Genomic DNA, 22538 nt, shown 5'->3' with positions numbered 1-22538 from the left:
GGTGGGGAGTTGGGGGCTCCAACTGGAATCCTTGCGTGGGTCCTTGTGCTTAGTACTATGTGTGCTTAACGCAGTGTGCCCCAGCCTGAACCCAAATTCAAAGTTTTGAGTGCATATCTTGATTTTCATTCCAATACTCATAATAGTGGAAAGAGGATGTAAAGATTTGAACATTTTTGGTCTTGAACATGGTGCAGTGGATAAAGCATTAGGCTCTCAAGCATGAAAGCCTGAGTTCAGTCCCCTATAGCATATGTAGAGTAATGTCTGGTTCTTTCTCAAAAATAAATAAAATCTTTAAAAAAAAAAAAGGTTTTCAACATCATGCTATAACCTACAGGTATAGTCCTTAGTAAAAAGTCTCACTGTACTTACTTTTATCCATGATTTGTGAGTTTATCTTCTGTCTGATCTACTATGAATCTACAGAATGGGTTCTATGTCTAATCTCTAATATCAAGCTATGCTGTGATGAAAAATACTTCAGTAATCTGGATTGAGCAAAAGTATCAGGCTATCACGCTGCCATATTTTGCCTTTTGGTACACACAACAAGCTTGTGCCTGACAGAGTGAGCAGGGAACTACAGTCAGCTATTTTTCTAATTTGGGAAATTTCCTGAGTGACATATCTGAAAGCTAGGTTTTCTTTATCCTATCCTGAGGTACACTGCAACAAAACATTAGTAAAACTGCATAAACTGTGGCATTTCTCTAGTTTTTCTAAGCTCTTTGAAATGCAAACTTCCTTGAGAAGATAAGTATATGCTTCTTCAAGTCCCAGCATAATGAATGTCTGTCAACAGCCTCTTTTACTGGGAAAATCAGAATAGCCTGTGATTCCCTTGTTTTTCTATAGGAGTTATATAACAATATTTCCATTTGCATTCAACAATTACTATTATTACTACAATTATTGCGTCATTTCACTGGGAAAATAATGATTTATAGAATATTTGTTGACACTTTGGTATTAGTCTCTTACCCACTCCCACCACCAGTTCAAGTCCCAGCCCACCATCTTGCACTTGATATTGACACCCTCTGTTTTAAAACTAGTTGTTCAGACCTGAGATATAACTCACCCAGCAGATTGTCAGTCATTTTTGTAACTCAGGTTTGCGTCACTGCACCACATTGCAGGTGCTATGACAGTAGAGGAAGGTTCAGTGCTGTATGTATATCCAAATAAAGAATAGTGAGGTGAAATTTGATTGCATGAGGCTCTGGTTCCACACAAAATAAAAAAGGAAAGAAAGAATAAAAATAAAACGTTATTTTCTATGCATTTGTTGTGTAATTTGAATTTAAATTTTGTCCTGCTATTATTATTTTATAAGATTGTATAATTAGTAGAACTGTTTTCTTTTGTTTTAGGAGTTCTGTGTATTAAGATAAAATTTATTTGTCCCTTAGGTATAGGGTAGAGTGTGTAGACATTTAATTATAACCATCTTCAGCTTGATAATTTCTATATTCTATTGAGAGGATTTGTGTGATTACCACATTTAAAATCAAATTAGACTGTAAATTAGTTCTGAAAATTGTTATTAAAATTTAAATCCAAAATTTCCCATATGCAAGGGAAAACCTTTGCAAGTGGTGAAGCAGTGCTGCAGGTGTCTCTTTCTATATCCTTCTCTACCTTACACTACCATCTCAATTTCCAGCTGTCTCTATCCAATAAGAAAAGATAATAGCAAATTAAAAACATTTCTTAAAGAAAAAGATAGACAGAAAGACACCATTGTACCAAAGCTTCCCACAGCATAATGGGAGCCAGATTTGAATCTGGATCTTAAACTTAACAAAGCAAGTATATTTTGCTGTTTCTTATATCCCTTGTATTAATCAAATCATACTTGTAACTTTTACAATATTTCAGATTTTCTTCTTACTTGCTCCACAACCAAATTTTATACCTATGACTTTGTTGATAAGCTTAGTATTTTAAAATTGGGATTTTTCTCTTTCTTTGACAATCACATCTACATTTTAATGTTTTCAGCATGATAGCTTACTTTTCCAGAGACTGCACATGCTTCCAGTGCCATACTTTTTACAGGTTTGGGCATAGTTCTGGTGGGTCACTCTCAATCACTGAGCTCATCGCACACAGTGCTAATCTGTATCTTCAAATGATGTATAACTAATTTCTAATTGTAGCTTCTGCCATAGCTAACTGTTCTATAGCCAGTAATTTGGTTCTTACATGTAGTGATTGCACAGTGGGGGTTCACATTTATTCTGCTCACAAAATCCTGTTCTGCATGAAAGAGTTGACTTCCTAGAAAATGCCAACAAGAACAATCAGCCTCCTAAAAAAAATGAGTTTCCTGCCCTTGAGGGTTTTCTTTTTCCCCTTTAGAGCAGTTTACTCTCTGCAAGTGATAACTCCTTGAAGATGTTATGTTAAGATTCACAGATTTTACTACTTCAAGCAACGGCTTTGTTAATGATATTTTGACAAATACCCTCAGTTTGAATTCTTACTCAGAGTCACAGTCAAAAAATATCTTTTGACATTGTGCAGATGAGATTATTCATGTCCATAACACTTTGTTATAGGAAACAAGGTTTTTAAATAATAAAGATACTAATAAAGTAGTCCAGGAGGTGGCACAGTAGATAAAGCAATGGACTCTCAATCATGAAGTCCCAAGTTCAGTCCCAGGCAGCACATGTACCAGAGTGCAGATTGGTGTCTGATTCTCTCTCTCTCTTTCTCTCTCTTTCCTGTCTTTCTCATGAATAAATAAAATCTTTAAAGATAAAGATATTAATAGAACATAGTATTTGCAAATCCTGATAATTCTCCAGATAATTTCTGGAATAACTGAGTGTACTCAGTTATTTAAATTTAGTACACTTAGACAATCTTATTTACTTACATTTTTTTAAAACTTCAGATGCCAAATTTATACTTAGAGAATGAACAAATATTTATTCTTAAAGTTATCAGCTTCTTAGTGAGAGATATATGATCTATGGAGAATAGACAACTTCATGTGAAAACTGGGCTATTTTTCTAGTTTATTGAAACTGTCATGAATTATCTGCTGAGATCATATCTGTTGCTTCTGTATCCACTTCACTGATTTTATGGTTGAACAGATGATACTCCTAGAAAAACCAGTGGAGCATACAAGTGATTATGAAGTCTTTGACAGAAAATTAGAGAATTTTGGAATACATGGATTCTTATTACTTCCTTTTCTTGTCTGAACTTATAGGGATGGAATGAGAGGAGAGATAAACAGCTGTCTTTTAATTAGAATATGTTTTAATACCACCAGCACTATAACTGGGGCACTGGTGTCTGAGAATAATGGATTCACCATTCCTAGTGGCCATTTCTCCCTATGTTTTTCTTTTAATTCATAGGACAGAGAGAAACTAGAGGTGAATTGTAGATAGATAGATAGATAGATAGATGATAGATAGATAGATAGATAGATAGATAGATAGATAGATAGATAGATACATAGATACATAGAAACATAGATACATAGATAGGAATGAATTTCAACCTGGACTTGAGGCTGGTCATTTGAAAAGAGAACTGTCATGGGAAAGGAAGTAATAATTTTAAATTGAGACATGAAAATTGATTTACAAAAAGGGGTCAGGTGGTAGCACATCTGGTTATGCACAAACATTACAGTGTGCAGGGACCCAGGTTCAAGCCCCTGGTCCTCACCTGCAGGAGGAAAGCTTTATGAGTGGTGAAGCAGGACTGCAGAAGTCTCTCTATCTTTCTCCCTCTCTATCTTTGCCATCCCTCTCAATTTCTTTCTGTCTCTATCCAATAATAAATAAGAATATTTTTTAATGAAAATTGATAAAATGATGAATATTTAATGACTCAAGGAATGGAAATCAAGCATATTATTATCATATTTAATGTACATAAATAATACTATCTTATATTTATTACCAACATTTGAAGAATTAAGGTACGGGATTGGACTGGAATTATAGAAATAGCCACTTACGAATTAAGTTAGGTAAATGTATTTTATCTTCTTAAATACCCCTTTACCTCTAGAGTGTGCATAGTATAGAGAATGCTTAGTTGGTAAAGAGATACATAACACTTTCTCATTTCCTACTTTCCTCCTCTTTTCTATTCTGAAAGGTTTTGAATGAAAAATACCTGAATTATGAGTAACAGTAATTACAAGTAACTCTAATGAAGGGGAATTTCATAATAAGAAAATAAACTCAACAAAAGGGTTAATTTATATAGAGCCATACAAAATCAGAACTGGGTTTTCTGTTACTAAAGGTTTTAAATAGAAACTTGACCATGAAAATGTTAAATATAAGTAGAAACAGATAAATAAGGATTGTGTGTTTCAATTGGATGGACTTAAGTATTTAAATTTCCAGCATTGAGATCATAGTACTCTGTGAAAATTAAATTTACTTTCACTAAGCTAGTCTTGAATGTATTATTTTTATTTTTTGTTTATATTTATTTATTATTTTTTTATTTATAAAAAGGAAGCATTGAAAAAGCCATAGGATAAGAGGGGTTCAACTTCACACAATTCCCACCACCAGAACTCCGTATCCCATCCCCTCCCCTGATAGCTTTCCTATTCTTTAACCCTGTGGGAGGATGAACCCAGGGTCATTATGGGGTGCAGAAGATGGAAGGTCTGGCTTCTGTAATTGCTTCCCGGCTGAACATGGGTGTTGACAGGTCGATCCATACTCCCAGCCTGTCTCTCTCTTTCCCTAGTGGGGTGAGGCTCTGGGGAATCGGAGCTCCAGGACACATTAGTGGGGTTGTCTGCCAAGGGAAGTCTGGTTGGCATCATGCTAGCATCTGGAACCTGGTGGTTGAAAAGGGAGTTAACATACAAAGACAAACAAATTGTTGACCAATCATGAACCTAAAGGCTGGAATAGTGCAGATGAAGAGTTGGGGGGTGATCCTCTGTTTTTGTAGATAGCTAGTAGGCATATTTTAGTTATATTCTAAAGAGCCTGTGGCTATATATTAGATTTTTTTTTTTTTTTGCCTGAGCCTGAAATCTGATATGCAGGTGGATCCTAGTTATTGTCTGGGGAGATGATGTCATGGCTGTAAAATGGACCAGAAAACTAGATCAGAGAAGAGAATAGGCCCCTAATATGGGAAAGGGGTATGAATACTGTTGGCTGTGAACTCCATAGATTTGATGTGATCCATATTCAGCTTAGGAGTCTATGCGACCTCTGTTTCCCTGTAGATCTGAGCTCACATTCTGTGGTCATGAGTAGGAACGGTCCAAGAGGATGAAACATTCTCTACCATTGTTGATCCACATTGAGGGCAAGGTCCTATGGGGGCCCACAAAGGAATTCATTTTGTTGTTCCTGATAGAGATGACTGGTAACAATGGAGAGAAGGACTTATTCGAGGTCTAGGCCCATCATGTCTATTTGTGAGTCTCGGGACTCCCTGAATAGGGCTCCAGCTGATGGGGTGGCCTGATAGTGATAGTCATCATTAAAGTATGCCAGTCTCTTGCCCTTATTCAGATTTTTGCAGTCCTTGCTTTGCTAAAGTTAGCTTTGGAATGAGTGAGAGAACTGTAATAGGAAGTAGGTGAGGAGGGTATCTCAGTCTAAGTAGACACTATTTCATTATGAACTTTATACTGACTCACTGCAGACTATTGTGTACTTTTGCTTTCAGGTATATATTTTGCCCTAATTTATGAATACATGTGAATATATGCTCTCTCTCATGGGACCTGGTCTATAGCTAGGTTTTGGGACTTTGGTAGGAAGTGAACCACCTGGAATGGAATTAGCGAATCCTATGAAAGGAAAGGTCTCACCCGAGTAATGAGGGTGAAGGGTTGACATTAAAATTAAATTTACTTTCACTAAGCTAGTCTTATCAAAACAATTAAGTTCAATAATTGAGTACAAACCTGTAATATAAATCATTTTTTAAAATATTTTAACATATTTTCTATTTGCCACTCAAAATACCTAGTCTTTGCCATGTTCCCAGAGCTATGATCCTAAAATTAATATCTCAGTTTCTTACCAACTCTTACAGTCATTTAATCTCTTCTCATAACCTGCAGGTTAAATCTCTAGGACTGGGGCTAGGTGGTGGCATACCTGTTTGAGCACACATATTACAAAGCACAAGGATCTGGTTCAAGTCCCAGGTCCTCACCTACAGGGGGAAAGCTTCACAAGTGGTGAATCAGGGCTACAGGTGTCTCTCTGTCTCCCTCTTTATCTCCCCCTCCCTTGTCAATTTCTGGCTCTCTCTATCCAATAAACAAAGATAAAAAAAAATTCTAGGACTACAGGAAAGTAGTCATTTGATTATCACTTATCTGTATAGACTCCCCCCCACTTTGAATGCAGATACTTTTAAATGTCCAAATATGCCCTAGATTTCCCACTGCACCTTTATCACCCATCCTTCCCTATTTTCGTGCTGTGAACACTTGCTTATACATAGAGATTTTGTCAGCTATATTTGTCTTTTTGAATCATAATGACCACATGCCAAGCCTAAAAAATTAATTATACCTTTCAGTCTTATCACCATATTCCTGCATATAATCTATTAAAACATTTATAAAAATATTATAATTTATTGATTAAATATTTGTATGACCTATTAAATCACACAGTTCTTGAGGTATTTCAATTGTATGCATATTTATGGCTCATAGTATGTTGTGTTATTTAAGTTATATTTTAAATCATTGTATAGCCTAAAGAATTTAGAGAATTTGTCAGTGGAAACAGGTGCATTTTTAAGAGATAATTAAATTGAGGTGTAACTCTCAATAGACAGAATACCATGAATCCAGGTGTCAAGTTAATATATACCATGTATAGTGTGTGTAATCTAACATAATTCATTTCTTTTGAAAATCAGGTCTATGTATATTTGTTAGTAAATATCAGAACCTAAAAATTTCTCGTCACCAGGAATTCACTGCTCTGGGCCAACTTTTTCAGATAGGAAAATGGAAATTGAAAGAAAGAGGTGAAGATACCACAGCACCAAAGCTTTCTCCCACCTGGTGGCGCTGGGTATAAACTTGGGTTATTTAGATGACAAAGCAGGCACAATATCCAGCTGAGCTATGACCCAGCCAATAATATAATAATGTTATATTTTAAAAAATGCTCAAGGGCCTGAGTGTTGGACCTAAGTATCAAAGCAGCCTATAGAAATATAGTCAGACTTTGGCACTTGCCATCTAACACTTGTGTGGCTCTCATTGTATTTGGTAAAGACTGTGTGAGTGAAGATGTTGAAGCCAGCTGAGGAGGGTAGATAGCATAATGGTTATGCAAACAGACTCTCATGCCTGAGGCTCCAAAGTCCCAGATTCAATCACCTGCCACCACCATTAGCCTGAGCTGAACAGTGCTCTGGTAAAAAAATAATAATAATAATAAGATGCTGAAACCATTATACATCCCATTTCTCTGAACAAAACAGAACAAGATTTTAGTTTTACAGTAACTTACACTCAGTGCAGAACCCCACGTATTTGGCTTTGTACTTTGCTATTTTTATTTTACACACACACACACACACACACACACACGCATACATGCATGTGCACACACACAAACACATACACATGAACTCACAGGTTCAGTACTTTTTGTTTACCTGTCATGCTTTCTGGAAGCAACTCCTCGTGATTACGAGGTACTACTATTAGTAGAGTGTGTAGCCAGAACGCTCACCTCAAAAAGTGTTTGTTTGTCATACTTCTGTCTCTCTCTCTCTCTCTCTCTCTCACTCTCTCTGTCTCTTTGCAGTAGTTGACCTGGAGTGGTGAAGACCCTGCAACAACAAAAACAACAGCATCAGCAACAGCAAAATAATAATAATAATAATAATAATATCATTTGTAACACTATTCATTGAAAAATATTTGAGAGCAACCTTAAAAGTTCAAATTCTCATCATTTGTACCTTATAAATTTCCTTATTAAAGGGTAGTGGAACAATATCACAGGCAATAACTGAAAGCATTTCCGCGTCTGCTGAGTAGAATTTTTAATGTGCGACTTCTGAGCATACATCCTTATAACGCACATAATTTAATCCAAGGAAAAACTCTGAGAAATTTTAGGATTGTGTATACTTTATATGTTTTCTATCTTTTGAGTCTCTGGTAAATATTGACTATTTAAAAGGGATAAATATATTAATAAATGTATAAAAAACAGACTAGGTAGGGACTGTGATAGGTCTCCCAGTAGACTTCATCATGCACAAAGAAGGACCTGGGTTTGAGTTCTTATTCACCACATGCAGGGTAAATGTTATAAATGGTGGAAGTGTTGTGGTATCTCTTTCTGATTCTCTCTCACTTTCTACTTCTCTGTGCCTCTTTGTCTCTTACCCTCTACCTAAAAATAAACAATAAACCAGCAGACTATGGAACTATAGTGGTAACCATATATATATATGGTTATCATATATATATATATGGTTATCAGTATAGAATTTAATTTTAGCATTAAATTGGTTATAAAAATACTAGAGAAGAATTACAGAAGTTGGGTTGTAGAAATTCCCTCAGTATGTAAGCAAGCTCAGTGATGTGTGAGCCAAGTATAAATGTGGAAAGCATGTGGTGTTCATAACAGAAAACATATTTCCATTAAAGAATTTCTTCTCTGTCCTTTGAACCAAATAAATACAGCCTCAGGAAAAAAAATCAGTAATTTGGAAACAGAGCCCTTTCCTCTGGGCTTAAGATAGGGGTAACTTGGGTCCTTTTCTGAAAGAAAAAAGAAGCATCTACTTTAACTTCGTTAGAAATAGGAGCACTAGAACATGGTGGTTTGAAGACAACACTTGGCCTACTCTCCACAAAAAAGCCACTTTACACGTGGGAATTCCAAGTGAGAGCAATATTTCCAGGCCAGTAAGAGAAACCATAGAGAAAGGGACAAAAAGGAGCCATGGTGAACATTACAACTCATCTATCAGCTGGCAAAATGTTGCGAAAAAGGAGAGGAAAACAGAGCATCTCTACTGAGATGGTCCAAAGACTCAGTGGATTTTAATTTTCAGTAGGGATAAATAATAGTACTTATTTATATAACTTACTTTATGGCAGCTGCTTCTTTATTTGTAGAATTTACTTATATTCTCTTTCAAAAAAGGTAGGGGTTGGATAAGGAGAGGGAGTATATATCATTTTACTAAGATTATATAGTGACAGCTTCTAACACAGTCTGAGAATTCAAGTGTGTAATTACTCAGATAAATTTCAAAAGGAAATAATTTATTAGGTCATGAAATAAAACTTTTTAAGAAAATAAATATTCAAATAAAATATTCAGTGGCAAAACATGAGTTATAAGTATCCATTTTTCTTTTTAAAAAATTTTTTTTATATTTATTTACTTATTTTCCCTTTTGTTGCCCTTTTTTATTGCTGTTGTAGTTATCGTTGTTATTAATGTTTTTGTTAGATAGGACAGAGAGAAATGGAGAGAGGAGGGAGACAGAGAGGGAGAGAAAGACAGACACCTGCAGACATGCTTCACCACCTGTGAAGCGACTGCCTTGCAAATGGGGAGCCAGGGGCTCGAACCGGGATTCTTACGCAGGTCCTTGTGTTTTGCGCCACATGCGCTTAACCCGCTGCGCTACTGCCCAACTCCCCATAAGTATCCATTTTTCTATGTATTTATAAAGTTTAAGTGTTTGAATGGCCCATATGCGAAGCAAGTTGATGGACTATTGTCATATTCATAATAAGAATGATAGATTTATACAGAGGCACATTGATTTCTTATTTTAATGTTTTTTCCTATCTTTAGACAAATGTGTAATTTGGATTTTAATTTAAAAGTAAAAAATTGAATGGCAAATAAACAGATTAAACAGTGCAATGCAAATGATGATTTAAAAATAGTTTATTTAGGGAGTTGGGTGGTAGCACAGTGGGTTAAGCGTACATGGCACAAAGCTCAAGGACCAGCAGAAGGATCCGGGTTGGAGGCCCTGGCTCCTCACCTGCAGGGAAGTCGCTTCACAGGTGGTGAAGTAGGTCTGCAGGTGTCTCTCTTTCTCTCCTCCTCTCTGTCTTCCCCTCCCCTCTCCATTTCTCTCTGTCTATTCAACAATGACAACATCAACAACAACAACAATAATAACTACAACAACATTAAAAACGAGGGCAACAAAAAGGAAATGAATAAAATAAAATAAAAAGTTTATCCATTTATTGGATAGAGACAGAGAGAGCCTGAGATTGAAGGGAGAGGTAGAGAGTGAAAGAGTCAGCTGCAGCACTACTTCACTTGTGAATCCTCTCCCCTGCAGGTGGGGACTGGGGGCTTGAACCCGGGATCTAGCATATGATAACATATGCTCTCAATCAACTGTGCTACCACCTGGCCCCACAAATAATAATTTTAATATCAGTCTATTTAAGAAAACTTGTTGTGTCTACAAAATTTAGTTCAACTAATAATCTGAAAACTTAAAAGTGATATTATAATTATTGTTGTTATTATTATTATTACTAGTTTCCTCTGAGGCTTCACTTCTCCCTGCCAACTTTTCCAGATAAGAATTATACATAGCATAAGCGGTAGAAAGTAAAAGAAACCAAAGTTTCAAAGACTCCTTGAGTGCTCTCGGTGGCCGACTCAAACATGGGTCTTGTACATGGTTAAATATTATTAACTGTCATGAGAATTTCACTCTGTAATTTTTTTCTTCACCAGGCTTATCACTGGAGCTCAGTGCCTTCACTGCTCCAAGAGGCCACTTTCCCCCTCCTTTTTTCTTCTTTATTTTACAGGACAAGAAGAAATTGAAAAGGAAGGGGGAAATAGAGAACAAGACATAAAGACACCTGCAGCACGTAGTTCACTGCTCCTGAAGCTTCTCTCTGCAGTGAGGACAAGGGGTTTGACCCCAGATCCTTGCATGCTGTGACATGTGTACTCAACCAGATGCACCATCTTTAATGCATTTTTATTCAGCATCTTCATATTTTTTTGTCTAGTGCTTGTTTTTACTCTACAGACAACATCTTTATTCTCTTGTATAATAAAAAATAGGTGAAACAAGCAAGAAGCAAATGAGCCAATGTAGCACTTATTTTGACCTTAATCATTCCCTCACAGAAATACCAAATATCATTTGCTTCTTCAATTATTTCCTTACTACGTTGATTCATTCATTTATTCTGATATTTATTTACATTGAAAGTACTTACTGAATGTTTTACTTTATTATTATTCATAATATTATGGAAGAAACATAATTTTCTTGAAAAAAATATTCTGGTCAGTAGGCTGTGTTAAGCACCTGGTTAAGCACAACTTACCATGAACAAAAACCTGGCTTTGAGCCTGTGCTTCTCATTTGCAGAGAAGCTTCACAAGCTATGAATCAGGTGTTCAGTCATCTCTTTGTCTCTCCTCTACTTCACTCTCCCCTCTCATTTTCTTCTGTCCTATCAAATAGAGGGAGAAAAAAAAACGGAGGATAACCTCCAGAAGTGGTGGATTTGTCATGCAGCCACCGAACCACAGCAATAACCCTGGTAACAATAAGAGAGAGAAAAAAAAAAGGAAAAAATTCTGATGGGGGCTGGGTAGTGGTATACCTGTTTGAGTGCACAAGGACCAAGGTTTAAGCCCCCAGTCCCCAGCTGCAGGGGGGAAGTTTTGCAAGTGATGAAGCAGGGCAGCAGATGTCTCTCTGTCTCTCTCCCTGACTGTCCCCCTCTGCTTCTCGATTTCTGTCTCTATCCAATAAGTAAATAAAGATATATATGAAAACAGTTTTAAAAAATTCTGATCAAGAAGGATGGAATATAAGCAGTTCATTATATTCAATCAAAAAAAATACTAAGACAACACATAGGAGGAACATGAGATGACAAAAGCTATGGGGATGATGAGGAAATCAAGTATTCTTCCAGTTGATATTTTACTCAAATAAAGTCAAAACATCTAGGTGTTTCTGATCATGTCACGGACACTCATTAATTTAAAATAGCTATTGGGTACAGCTCTTGGACATCAGTGCATTTAAAAATATCTACTAATGACCTAAATGCAAAATCCATTGACTCAACCAACTCTTTCTCTGTCTTCTAGCACTTAAATTTTTCATATCTCAATATCTAACTTAATAACCACTTCCTTTCTTTATCATCTGTGTTACAGTCCTAGCATATTTAATTAATTCAAACACAGACAATGCTGACCTACTGTTTTATAGTGCATCATGTTTTCAGTGTCTGTGTGTATGTGGGGGAGGATAGAATAGTGGCTATGAAAAATAATTTCATGTCTGAGACTCTGTGGTCTCAAGTTCAATCCCTGCCACCATAATAAGCCAGAGCTGAGTAGTACTCTGGTGAAAAAACAAAACAATATAGTTTATCATATTTTTGAAAATTATCTTACTTACATCTAAGTCTTCATCATTTTGGAGCAGCATCATATATACAGCCTGACACTTATCTGTGTACACAATACTTGCTAAAAATAAACAGATTTATTAGGCTAATCTAAAAAGCATACAATACTCATTTCTCTTATCAACTTGAATTACTGAAAATAAATGAAGCATGTAATTTTGTCAACTCGAATAAGATAAGACTTGTGCATCTATGCCACTAAAATCATACACACACACACACACACCATAGGATAAAACCATTAATAAAAATCATAAATATATTTTTAACATATTACCTTTTTATGTTCTTTCAAACAGTGGCAGTAAGATGGCTACTTCAAGTGGTGACTCTACAATTAAATTATGGGATCTGTTTAAAGGCAATTGCATTTTGACTTTCGAAGGACACAACCATGCTGTGTGGTCCTGTACATGGCATTCCTGTGGTGACTTTGTGGCCTCCTCCTCATTGGATACAACTAGTAAAATCTGGGATATTAATAGGTAAGAAATGCTCTAGACATTGTGAAATGTCTACATTGATAAACATGGATGCATAATGCTTTTATTCTCTCAATGTGACCACTGGGAAAACATTGAAAAGAAACTTCTACTTGATAAAATTATAAAGACTTATGTAAATAATACCTGTGAAATCTCTTTCTAACTCCATTAATCTTTGTTTTATATAATAAGTCCTTTCTAGATGTAGGTGTCAATGTCATGCAATAAGATTTGAATTGCTTCATTGGGAACTTGTAATTTAACTGAAAAGGGGGCTAGTGGGGCTGCTTTGGTATGTGAAAAGATTCATAGTTGGGAGCCGGGAACTAATTTAAACAGTATTAGGGTAAAACAGGTAAAAGGCAAAATAAGCAACGATCATCAAGGGTTAAGAGTATGCTAGGTCCATAAAGTCTGAGTATAGTTATTAAAAGTTTAGTCTCATAAGATAAACAATTATCAGCTCTGGTAAAGGTTGCACATGGCTGTAGAGGGGTCTAAAAGTTTACCGGCTAGCAGAGTCACACGTGTTCAGTTCCCATGAGAAGTAGCCATGGTGGATACCTGCTGCACCTCCTTGGAGATGCATCTGACCAGGAGAAGCAGCAGCAGCCAAAAACTAGCACCTGCTCAAAGTCCTGTATTTTTATACATTACCTTGTCTGTTTGTCCTGCCTCAGAGTGACATCATTCATATGCTAATAGTCCCAAACTCCTGTTGGGTCACAACAGGAACTGTTCTAAGCAGAATGAAACAAATCCTTATTGGGTAGAGTTAGAATTGTGTTCCCCTATCTATAGGATTTCTCCCTTTCTAGATCCTTAAACTAGCATTTTAATAGATGTAGGTATGACAGAAATAATTATCTTAAACTTAATGCTCCTTTATTAAGGAAACAGTTATTTATAAAACAGTTGTTACATGAGTACAGTTTCTTACCTTCTCATGATGGGTGTCTGCATACCACTCCCACCACCAGTTTAAGTCCTTCTTCATCAGAATGAACCGAGGCCCCAATGCCCACTCAACCCCCTGCCCCCGCATCTACCTCCCAGTCCTTGGACTTACTGCAACAGACCATGCTTAGTCCAAGTTCTCTCTGTGTTTTGCTTTCCCTGTCTTATTTATTATGTTTCACCTATAAGCGAAATCATCCTGTTTTCCCTTTTCCTTCTGGCTTCTCTTGCTTACTATATGGTTACTTTTGATATAATTGTTTCTCAAATTAAATATTTGGCAATTTATAAATTGCAGAAATTAATGCAATTTGATTCATATGAAGTTCTCTAAATATTATGTGGCTATAAATGTTTTATAGTTTAATATTAGCTCAAGACAAAGTTTTTATATTAATAGTATCAAAATTTCAGTCATGTATTTTTAGTTGCAATGTAAAGTTTTAGATGTAATGCAAATTCAGCAAAGTATACAAATAGGTCGATTTAAGTACTATCAAATAATCTCATTACTTCAACTAAGGAATTCAAAGCCATTAGTAGTAATTTTGATGTATTTAATTATTATAACAATGTGCCAATTCCAAGACTGAGATCTCCTAAAATTTTAAATAGACAATTTTGACTCAGTCAATATAATTTATTCTGTAAGAGAAAGATGAATTCACTTTCAAGATTGAACACAATTGTTCGGGAACCTAGGTAAACAAAATTTTTCCATTTTTCCTTGAATTATGGGTGATCTTTTTAGAAGAAAGGACAAGTAAATGCACATACACACACACATACACACACACACACACACACACACACACATGTTTTCTGAAAGGATTCATTAAAGAGTATATTTTATTCTGTGTGTAACATGTGTCAGATGTTGAGTTGTTTTTACTTAGCACCGAACTCTCTTTCTTATACTCTTCTTTGGCTAAAAAAGGAACTTTATAGACCCCAATTTCGCATCACCAGTTGACCGTCTGATAGGCTTTGGCAACAGGGGTGTTTTTATGAGTCAACAAGGCTGGAGGAAAAAGGAATAGGTTTGGTTCTTCTGATATTATTCTATGGACTATTTTTGCTGGATGTGCAGTTCCTGTATCACCTTGGTATCATTTCACCTAGACAACAGCAGTCTTTTTCTCAATTTAGTGAATGAATGATGGAAGTTTTGCCGAAACCTGCAGAAACAGCTACAGTACACTCTTAAAAGTGTTTGCCCCAGTAAACGTGTTTTCAGAGGTCTGTCTTTCCAGTTCAGTAAGACCCCACATCTGAGCCAAGGCACACCAATCACAACGTACAAGTATGCTTCCCAAAAGGACAGTGTTTCAGTTTTTCTGAGATATCTTACCAAGGTTCCAGGTTTCAACACTTCCACCCTGTTTGCACCGTTCACTGAGTCTTACAGGTGATAGCAAATATTTGCTGTAATGTTCTCCACGATAGATTAATGTGCCACCTACCCCACCTTTTTTTTAAACTAACTTCATAACATAGTTAACAATCCTGTATATCGAATTTTTAGTGTTTAAATGATAGGTGAAATTTCTGTCTTTTGAATGGCTCTTGATAGATATAAAGCACTAGTGAATAGCCAACCAAATCCATGCAGTTATAAAAATACATATACACAACTAGACTTATAGATACACATGTATCAATATATGTTCAATGTCCTCTATGAAAAAAGCATGTCTCTGAATATATATCTAGACATATTTTGTGTATTCATAGGGGAAATAATTGATTTACAAAACTATTGTCATAAGTGTACAGTCTCTTACCTTCCAGTGGTAGATTTCAGCATATCACACCCTTCATCATCTTCTCATCTTTCCCCACCACAGGACAATTGGTTCCCAAGGTCCCTTCACCTCCTTACTTTCTCCCCATTTTAGAATTCTTGGGTACACTGGAATATGCCACAGTTAACCAGTGTGTCTTTGTGAGTTTTCTTTATGTTCTTCAGTCCCACCTGTGAATGCTCTCATCTGGTATTCATCCTTCACCTTCTGGAGTAGTTTCCATGATTCCATCAAATTCTATAAGATTTGTAGCAAAAGAAAATATTCTCTTATTTCCCTCAGAGTAGTATTTCATTGTGCAAATATTACCACAACTACTTTAGTCACACATCAGTTATTATAGGATATTTAAGTTGTTTCCAAATCTTGACAATTACAAATTGACAATGAGGCTAGGTGTGCACTGCTCTCTTTGGATGACTGTTTCTTTGTTCTTTGGATAGCTACCTAAAGAGAAATTTCTGCCTCCATTCCCTACCTGCACAGGGAAATCTTCATGAGTGGTGAAGCAGTGCTGCAGGTGTCTCTCTGTTTCCCTATCATCCCCTCCCCTCTCAATTTCTGGCTGTCTCCTAATAAATACATAAAGCTAATACAAATTTTTTAAAGAAATTTCTAGATGATATGGTAGGTCCATTTGAATTATTTTGAATATTCTACACGGTTTACCACGGATCTGGACCAATTTACATTCCACCAATAGTATAAAAGATTTGCTTTTTCACCACATCCTTACCAGTACATGCTACTTCTATCCATTTAACGTTTGACATAGATATGTGGGGGTAGCTCCTTGTTTAGACCTATCCATTTCTAAAGTAGTGAAAATATATATTACTTTAATTCTTAAACAGGGACCTTTCAATGTCTATACTAATTAATTGTATCTAATTCCCAATTTACTACATAACTAGATTTCGTAGTCATTTATTATATTATTGAAATTAAGAATACTTCTTTATTAAAGGATGCTTAACTTACAAAAAAAGCTGTACATGTTTTATAAATGCAACTTGGGGAGTTTGGTGATTTGGATATACCGGATGATACCATCAACACAATCAATAGCACAAATTCATCCACTACTTCCAAACTGTTCTTATGTTTTACTTATTGAATTATCACTTAATGTTTTATGATAGGAACTTTTTTTCTTTTTTATTTAAGAAGGGATAAATTAACAAAACCATAGGGTAGGAGGGGTACAATTCCACACAATTCCCACCACCCAATCTCCATATCCCACCCCCTCCCTTGATAGCTTTCTCATTCTCTAGGAACTTTTAATGTGTGATGTATCCTTTTGAAAATTTGACTAAACTTCATGATACTTTGCTGTTATCTAAGGATACTATATTATAAAACAGGCCTATAAAATTTATTCACTTTATGTAGCTGAAATTTTCTCACTAGTATTTAATTTAGTGTTTATTTTCACTGTGGACTCACAGGATGATTGCAGTTGAAGATTGTTCCCCATTCTAGAATATATCTTCATATGTCATAACCATTTTTATTAAAAATTTATTGAGGAAGTAGGCAGTGGCCACTACACTGAGTAGAGCACACACATCACTATAGCTGAGGACACAGGTTCAAGCCACAAATTCCCACCTAAGGACAGGAAATTTCCCAAGCTTTGAAGCAAAACTGCAGGTGTCTCTCTCGCCCCCATTTCTCTCTCAAGCTCTCATTCTCTATCTAAAAGAAATGAATAAAATATTTTTATAAATAAAAGTTATTACACAGATAAAGATGGAATATTTTATCACAAATATGGCAGGAAGCAAAGGACTCAGTTAATTTCCACAGCTTCTAAATTCCAAAGAATGGAAGCTATATCTGCCATCCTTATATTCAAGTATATTGTTACAGACGACCACAAGATTAAGTTGAGAGAAAAAAAAAAAGATGGTTTAAGAACCATGTTTAGAAAACTAATGCACATACATCAGAAAACTATTATGTGCGTGAGGTTTGTTTTATTTTTTTTTTACAGACAGAGAGGTAGAGAAAGAGAAGTGAAAGGGACTACAAATATGAAACTCCCTTTAATATAGTGGAGGCTAGTTCCTACACATGACAAAGTAGTGCACTATCCTAGTGAGCCTCTTTACTGACCCATGTTTGAGCATTTTTTACTAAGAGGAACATTCCAGTCAAAGGACTTTCTTTAGTGTCATGACAACATTTCTTATGCTGCATATCCAGGATTGTAGGTCTCTTAAGACTAGTTACTTACAAAAATTTTGTACTTTTTTAATAAAAAATAAATTTTTATTAAGAGGAATATTCCAGTCAAAGAACTTTCTTCAGTGTCATAACAAAATCTCTTATGCTGTGTACCCAGGATTGTATCTCTCTTTGGACTAGTGACTCTTGTGTGTTACTCCTTTTTCCTTTATTTAAAAAATGGGCATCCATTTATTAATGAGAGAGAGAGAGAGAGATGAGAGAAACATTCAGGCAAATGTGATGCTAGGGATTAAATGCAGGACCTAGTGTTTATTAGTGGGGAACCCTACTGACTATGCCACCTCCCAGGCTGACTGTGTCTCCCATTTTTTTCTACTTCTGTCTACTGGAGTTTTTATCATAGTTATTCTATTATTGCATGACAGTTGTACATTATGTCTGTGGTGAGAGGTGGCAAAAAAAAACAAAACTTCTCTTTTCTCTGCATGATATCCAGAACACAATAGGTACGTCTATCCCCAGTGGAATAGTTTGTGTATTATTCAGAAATAACAAACTATGAAACAAGCAGTCAATGAATGCGACATTTTTGTTGCCTCCTTTGTTGGAAACAATGGCCAGTGAAGGGTAGATGATCCAAATATTTACTGGGCCTAAATCGAAACTATAGCAAAATGTATTCGTTGTTAACCAGAATTCATTCTTGATTAGTTGGGTTTCTGACTATCTGTCTAAATATTTGTCAGTTTACCATTTAGTTAAGTGTGGTTATTGTGTAAGTTAAAGTGGTATGTGCCATTTCTGTGGTTTTAGTCCTTGTGGTATGATGGGATAACCATGACAGCATGATAATTTTGGCAATAAATTATTGGAAATGACAGAACATTAGCCTGTTGAAACATTAGCCTTCTCCATCCCCTAACTTCAGTTAGCCTAAATAATTCTCTGCACTTTAAGTGATTAAATAAAATAGCGGTTAAGCAATCCCGCTATTTAAGGATCCAGGTTCGAGTCCCCGGCTCCCCACCTGCAGGGGAGTCGCTTCACAGGTGGTGAAGCAGGTCTGCAGGTGTAAAAAACAAAACAAAAATAAGTAAATAAATAAAATAAATAAAGCCAGGGTCGGGGAGATAGCATAATTATTATGCAAGCAGACTCTCATGGTGAGGCTCCCAGGTCCTAGGTTCAACCCCCCAACACCACTGTAAGCCAGAACTGAGCAGTGCTCTGGTGAAGAAAAAAAAAATGTTAGGTTTAAGGGACTGGGTGGTGGCACACCTAGTTAAATGCACATGTTACAATGCACAAGGACCCTGGCTCAAGCCCCCGGTCTCTACCTGCAGAGGGGAAAGCTTTGCGAGTGGTGAAGCAGGGCTGCAGGTGTCTGTTTCTGTCCCTCTCTGTCTCTCCCTTCCCTCTCAGTTTCTAGTTGACTCTAACCAATAAGTAAATAAAGAAAATTTAAAAAAGGAAAATAAAGCTGTTGTTGTGCTTAAGATATTTCCAATCTCGTTGTTGCAACCCTTTATTGTGCCGTCTAGTAAGTGTGTTATCTTTTCCCCATCTGATATATTAAGGCAAATAGACAAACCCTGCAGTGTTCTCAAAATTAATTTTATGCAGTAGTAATTCTGTGCTGGTAATAGATGACACTCTACTTTCCCCTTCAATGTTTGTTGAAATATTGCTAGGAGCGTAAAAATGTCTATCTAGGGGCCTGGCAGTGGTGTACCTGGTTAAATGCTCACATTACAGTACACAAAGACACAGGCTCAAGCCCCTGGTCCCCAGCTATAGGGAGAAAGCTTCACAAATGGTGAAGCAGGGCTGCAGGTGCCTCTCTTGTCTCTCTCCCCCTCTCAATTTCACTCTGTCTCTATCCAATAATTAATAAATAAGAATATATTTTTTAAATGTCTATCTAGCAATAGCAATGACTCTAAGTTTAACAATTGGTTTCTATCAGTTTAAATGCCTGTAAAGTATAATATAATCTTTAAACTATAAAAAAAACATAGTCGTAGCATGTTAACATCTTCATTCAAAAAAATTCAATAATAATGATTTCTTTTGTAGCATAATGACATTGAAAATTTCTAGTATTTTATAGTAGCTCGGCTATGTACTGATTAGGAAGTATTATTGCTGCTTGCATTCAGGCTGAAGAACACATAGTATTTTCCATATGGTTGGTTTTATAGTTTTGAAAGAATATTTCCTTTTTAAAGTTTTGAATATTTATTTATTCTATTTAATAGAGACAAAGAGAAGTTGAGAGGGGGGAATGTAAAGAGAAACACTAAAGAGACGCCTGTAGCACTACTTCACCATTTGCAAAGATTTCTCCCTGCAGGTAGGGAATGGGAGCTTGAACTTAGGTATGTCACTGGTCCCTAAAAGAATATTTCTTTATAAATCCCAACAAATATATACTGATCTCTTATTCTTAATTTGTGCAAGGAGTCTAGGCATGACATTATGTCATTGGGAAAAAGAATAGACAAAAAAATTATGCCCTCACTGAGACATCATTCTATTGAGAAGTAGAAAATAAATGAATTGAAATATATATATATATATATAATATTAAGAGATGATATATTTTATAGATAAGTTTTATTTATAATAAATGAAAAATGGGAATGAGGGCAGGTAGTGACAAAACTGGTAGAGTGCACACGTTACCATAACTGAGGACCCTGCTCAAGCCCCCTCCTCATCTGTAGAGGAAGCCTCGTGAGTAGTTGGGCAGTGCTGCTGGTGTATCTTTTCTCCCTTTTCTTTCTCTACTCTCACTCTTTATTTCTCTCTATCAAGAAAGGAAGAAAGAAAAAAGAAAGGAATGAAAAGAGGAAGAAAAAGTAAGAGAAAGGAAAGGGAAAGGAATGACTGATAAAGAGTAGTAGAGTCATCCGATACCGAGTTTCAGTGATAACTTTCCTAACAAAATAATCAATAAAAATGAAGAAAAACAAGGAAAGAAAAAAATAGAGGAAGAAAGAAAGAAATGATAAGCAGAACAAGCAAAATTGCTCATTGGCATAGTGTGCTAGTTACCCATGTGCATGACCCAGGTTTGAGATGAGCTCCCACATTAGAGGAGACTTGCACTCACTTTCTCTCTCTCTCTCTCTCTCTCTCTCTCTCTGACTCTGTCTCTGTGTAAAAAAACTAAAAATAAAAAAAAAACAATAAGCATTAGAAAAGGTTTCAACTTCTAACAGGATTGCCAGGAAACTTCTCTCTATAAAGTAGTTGTTTAATTCATCTAAGAAATGTCAAGAGTTTTTAACAGAACATTATAAACTCTTCTGAGTAGGAATCTTTAAGGGGATGGAAAAACTCATGTGATTAAGAAATAGCAAGGAGGCCAGTGTGGCTGAAGTAGAGTGATTAGATGAGAGAGAAGCAGATGTAGACAGTTACAGAATCAGCATATAACCTAGTAGTCTGTTTGAATGACTTTGACCTTTATTTGCAATTAGGTGGGAAACTTCTGGAGGGTTTATAGCAGAAAAGTCACATAATCTGTTTTACACTTCATTGACAATTCTGGCTACTGTTTTTGTAAAGATTGAAAAACGAGATAAGTAGAAAGAGGGAACTAAAGAAGGACAATTGTGCAGCTATTGCAGTAAACTAAGCAAAGTCATTGAAGATCTGAGTAAAGTTGGAAATCATGAATATAATTTTTTCTTTTGTTATATTTTTTCACGGCAGGGAACTATTTTCTTTTTTAATATATTTTCACTTTTGTTGCCATTTTTTATTGTTGTTGTTACTGATGTCATCGTTGTTGGATAGGACAGAGATAGAGAGAGGAGGGGAAGACAGAGAGGGGGAGAGAAAGATAGACATCTGCAGACCTGCTTCACTGCCTGTGAAGCAACTCCCCTGCAGGTGGGGAGCCAGGGGCTTGAACCAGGATCCTTACACTGGTCCTTGAGCATTGTGCCACTTGCACTTAACCCACTGCGCTACCGCCCGACTCCCTATGAATATATTTTTTTTAACAAAAGCCTGCATTCTTCATAGATTTGAAAGATAAAGCTAACAAGAATTGCAAAGATAGTATGATTTGTAATAGAAAGTCAAAATAATGATGGGTTTTTTGAAACAACTGAAAATCTGAATGCTAATTATTTTCATACTGAAACACTAATATGAACTTTATAAAAGATTGTTCCAACCAGAATCATCAACAGCATTCTGGAAAAAGCTGTAAAATCAGGATGTTTTCACATTGCTCATCTACAAGTTGATTTCCATTGAAGAGATTTAAATGTTTTCTCCTACTATGCTAGCATACTTTCCTTCTTAATTCAACAGTCCATTGACCAATCATAACCTCTGGATGCATGAAATGAAACATAAGGCAGTAGATATATGAAACAGTCAAATTACAGAAAATGAAATGTGAAATGCTAGCTTTGTTGTAGTGAATTAACTTTACTTAATAATGTGCACTATTCATTTTTCAAGTAATGCAACAAGTTAGACTCCAAAATGGTAGCAGTGTCTTTATTATAGAAGTGATTATAGTCAAGATAGCAAAACATAATTTATAATAGTGGATTTTAGTACTTCTAAATATTTCCACTACTAATATAATCTTCTTTATAATATATTTGCAAATTAGATAAA

General features: G+C 35.8%; 1 protein-coding gene across 4 annotated transcripts in view; it reads left to right on the top strand.

Moving 5' to 3' along the window:
• The window catches only part of SPAG16 (sperm associated antigen 16), a 1038313-nt gene that overhangs the window by 491850 nt on the left and 523925 nt on the right, over positions 1–22538 (top strand). For all 4 annotated transcript variants that reach the window (XM_060193955.1, XM_060193956.1, XM_060193954.1 and 1 more), the window contains one exon: positions 12751–12936. In XM_060193955.1, the coding sequence (XP_060049938.1) occupies positions 12751–12936 (186 nt within the window). The remainder of the gene's footprint in view (positions 1–12750; positions 12937–22538) is intronic.

This window comes from Erinaceus europaeus, chromosome 7 (assembly GCF_950295315.1).
Source record: "Erinaceus europaeus chromosome 7, mEriEur2.1, whole genome shotgun sequence".
Taxonomy (NCBI): domain Eukaryota; kingdom Metazoa; phylum Chordata; class Mammalia; order Eulipotyphla; family Erinaceidae; genus Erinaceus; species Erinaceus europaeus.
The sequence above is the reverse complement of the archived record's forward strand: the minus strand, read 5'-3'. Positions and strand labels throughout refer to the sequence as shown.